Here is a 2882-nt window from a genome sequence, read left to right on the forward strand (position 1 = left end):
GGGGGGGTAAGATACACTTTAAAGTTTAAAAATAATAATATTGGTAACAGAACTAAATGATTTTGTTAGAATCCCATCTTTAACACGTTTAAACATGGAGAACAGTTCAGTCAGATGTTTACATTCAGTAGTTTGGTTTGAGCATCCAACGAGCTGCTTGTCAAACCTCGACTCGTTTTCGCTACTGCGTAGGAGTGCAAATCTTTACAAACAATGGTCACCATGGTCTCTGTTGTCTTTAAGTTCTGCTGAGAGTCGGCTATAGGATTACAGATTCCTTAGTTTCTTTTGTTTTGATCCAGACAACTTGTTATCGAAAGCTAATGTTAGCACTGAACGTCAACCGGATGTAAATATACGGCAAGCCAGGAGGGACAAAATATATAAATGTGCCTCAGACGCGCACGCAAGACACCATGGGGAAGAATCGATCTCATGTCCTGTGAAGCGATTTTGCCAAATTTAAATTAAATCGATCAAAGATCGATAAAATCAATTTTTTTACTCAGCCCTACTCTTCTTACAGTTTCAGTTCTTAAATTATTGTTAGCCTTTTCCTGGCTGGGCCAATTCTTTGTTAACCTGGTCCTTGCCTTCCTACGCAGCTCCGCTCAGTTCTAGTTTCCTTCTCTGCTCCGTCTGGGACTTCTCCCATTGACAAGGATTTCACTGGCAGATTTTTAGCCGGGCCAATCAGAGAACAGGAGGAGTTTTGAATAACATCGATGTTCTGTACAGTGTCTGCTAGTTATTTTAGCATACAGCAGTGGAGGAAGTGAATGAAGCCAGTCTGTGTTGATAAGACTTCAAATTAAAATAAATTAGTCTGACAAAGCAGCAGCTCTCATTTACAGTCGTCTCGTTCRGCTCGGTGTATTTCTCCTCTCAGTAGGGTTGTTTACAGCACACGCCATTTCAGATTAGCTTCATAGCTTAGCCTCTGTCGCAGCAACAACACACACTCTTCAACAGAGGCCACACCTCCAGTAAGAACTGCTTCTCTACAGTAGCACGTCCAGACCCTCGTACGATGCAAAGTGAAGGACAGGGTCTGGTTTTTACCAGGCTAACTCTTTGCAGCTGTAATAAATCAAAAGTAATTAAGAAAGCGGATGTATTTGTTTTGTTTTTACCAAATATCAGGTCCAACAGGAGGAATGTGGCAGTTGCTGTGGTAGCCTCGACCGCAGTCTGAGCAGATCTTTGACGCGTTGGGCGAGGCACACGCAGAGCAGGAAATGACCTCCACGGACAGTGGAGACCCAGGAGACGATGGACAGCTCATGAAGTCATCGTTGGTGGAGTCAGACATGTTGTTATTGGCAGGACCCTGCAATACAGCAGAGTGAATGAGTTAAACTGATGGGTTTGATCTTCAGTTGGGTCATTCATGTCTCAGTGACCTCTACCTCCTGAAGGGGAAGCTCCTCCTCACTCTCTTCCAGGAGGGACTGGAAACACGACTCGGGGCTTCCAGGTCCCAGGACAGACAAAGGCAGTTTGACCAGAGACACTTGGGGCTGCCACTGAGGCTGGCTGAAGTCCTGCTGCCTGGGCTTTGGGCCTGGTGAAACTTCACCGTCTGATTCAGATGCAGACAGGTTCAGGGCAGGGTCGTCATCTTCAGACGAGTCGATTGTCCGCTCATCATCTGAGGATCCAGGTGAACCAACAGCTTTGGTTTCATCTGATTTAACAGGGACATGTTCGATGTCATGTCTTTCAGGTGAAGGCTGGTTCCCTGGAGGGTCGGTTTCCTCTGATGGGGAACCCTGTCCACCAGTGTCCTCAGGCACTACAACTGGAAACTCATCCTCTGATGATACAGGCGAAAATAATCCTGTTTTACTGTCTTCAGATTTGACAATGAACCCTTCTATCCCATCCATTTCAGGTGAGGGCGGTCTCCCTGTAGGCTTGGTTTCCTCTGGAGGGTCGAAGGGGAGCTCGTCCTCTGATGATATGGGTGAAAATAGTCCTGTTTTACTTTCTTCATATTTGACAATGAAACTTTCTATCCTATCCATTTCAGGTGAGGACCATCTCGTAGGTTTGGTTTCCTCAAACAAGCTGATGACCTCATCCTCTGAGGAAATTGGTGAATATGGTCTGCAACCAGTTTCACTTTCTTCAGATTTGACAATGAACCTTTCTATCCCATCCATTTCAGGTGAAGACGGTCTCCCTGTGGGCTTGGTTTCCTCTGGAGGGTCGATGGGGAGCTCGTCCTCTGACGATATGGGTGAAAATAATCCATCCAAAAAGGTTTTTTCTTCTGATTTGGTAGTATCTGGTCCAACATCAACAGCTTTAGGTGAAGACAGGTTCCTCTGAGGGTCGGTTTCCTCTAGCGAGGTGGTTGTGAGTTTGATGTCTGATGACGGTGGTGAAAGTGGTCCAAAAATAGGGTCCATGGATTCAGAACCAACGATGTTTTGTGAAACTTGGTGTATTTCCTCTGATAATGCTGCTGTCTCTCTGATCTGTGGAGTTCCAGAGGAAGAGAGTTTCTGCAGCGGTCTCTTCTCTCTAAACTCAAGGACTGCCGACTCAGACACACAGAGGGGTCGTTTGTCCACTTCAGATTCCTGCTGCACTTCTTGATCTTGGACACTGTGGTTGGAGCCAACCAACATTTTTGACTCTAGATTATGTTGCAGGGAGGGTCTACTATTAGAAGTTTGGTTCTGATGATAGTGCTGGACTGATGGGGTCAAACCAGACTGCTGGACTGATGGAGTCAAACCAGACTGCTGGACTGATGGGGTCAAACCAGACTGCTGGACTGATGGGGTCAAACCAGACTGCTGGACTGATGGGGTCAAACCAGACTGCTGGACTGATGGGGTCAAACCAGACTGTGTGACGGAGCTGACATTTTC

General features: G+C 46.2%; 2 protein-coding genes across 3 annotated transcripts in view; both read right to left on the bottom strand.

Moving 5' to 3' along the window:
- Positions 1-2876, bottom strand: part of LOC106532255 (E3 ubiquitin-protein ligase TRIM33) — a 7965-nt gene extending 5089 nt beyond the window's left edge. Inside the window, exons 1-3 of one of the 2 annotated variants that reach the window (XM_014028278.1) lie at positions 2767-2874; positions 1410-2712; positions 1134-1330 (exon numbers count right to left, since the gene is read on the bottom strand). In XM_014028278.1, the coding sequence (XP_013883732.1) occupies positions 1134-1330; positions 1410-2636 (1424 nt within the window). In that variant the 5' untranslated portion in view covers positions 2637-2712; positions 2767-2874. Of the gene's footprint in view, positions 1-1133; positions 1331-1409 lie in introns of both variants that reach the window. The other variant, XM_014028277.1, reaches the window with a different exon arrangement.
- LOC106532246 (transcription intermediary factor 1-beta) overlaps positions 2674-2882 on the bottom strand; it is a 13620-nt gene continuing 13411 nt past the window's right edge. The window contains exon 10 of the mRNA XM_014028269.1: positions 2674-2839. Within this exon, the coding sequence (XP_013883723.1) occupies positions 2674-2839 (166 nt within the window). The remainder of the gene's footprint in view (positions 2840-2882) is intronic.

The sequence above is a fragment of the Austrofundulus limnaeus genome, unplaced genomic scaffold (assembly GCF_001266775.1).
Source record: "Austrofundulus limnaeus strain Quisiro unplaced genomic scaffold, Austrofundulus_limnaeus-1.0 Scaffold738, whole genome shotgun sequence".
NCBI classification, from domain to species: domain Eukaryota; kingdom Metazoa; phylum Chordata; class Actinopteri; order Cyprinodontiformes; family Rivulidae; genus Austrofundulus; species Austrofundulus limnaeus.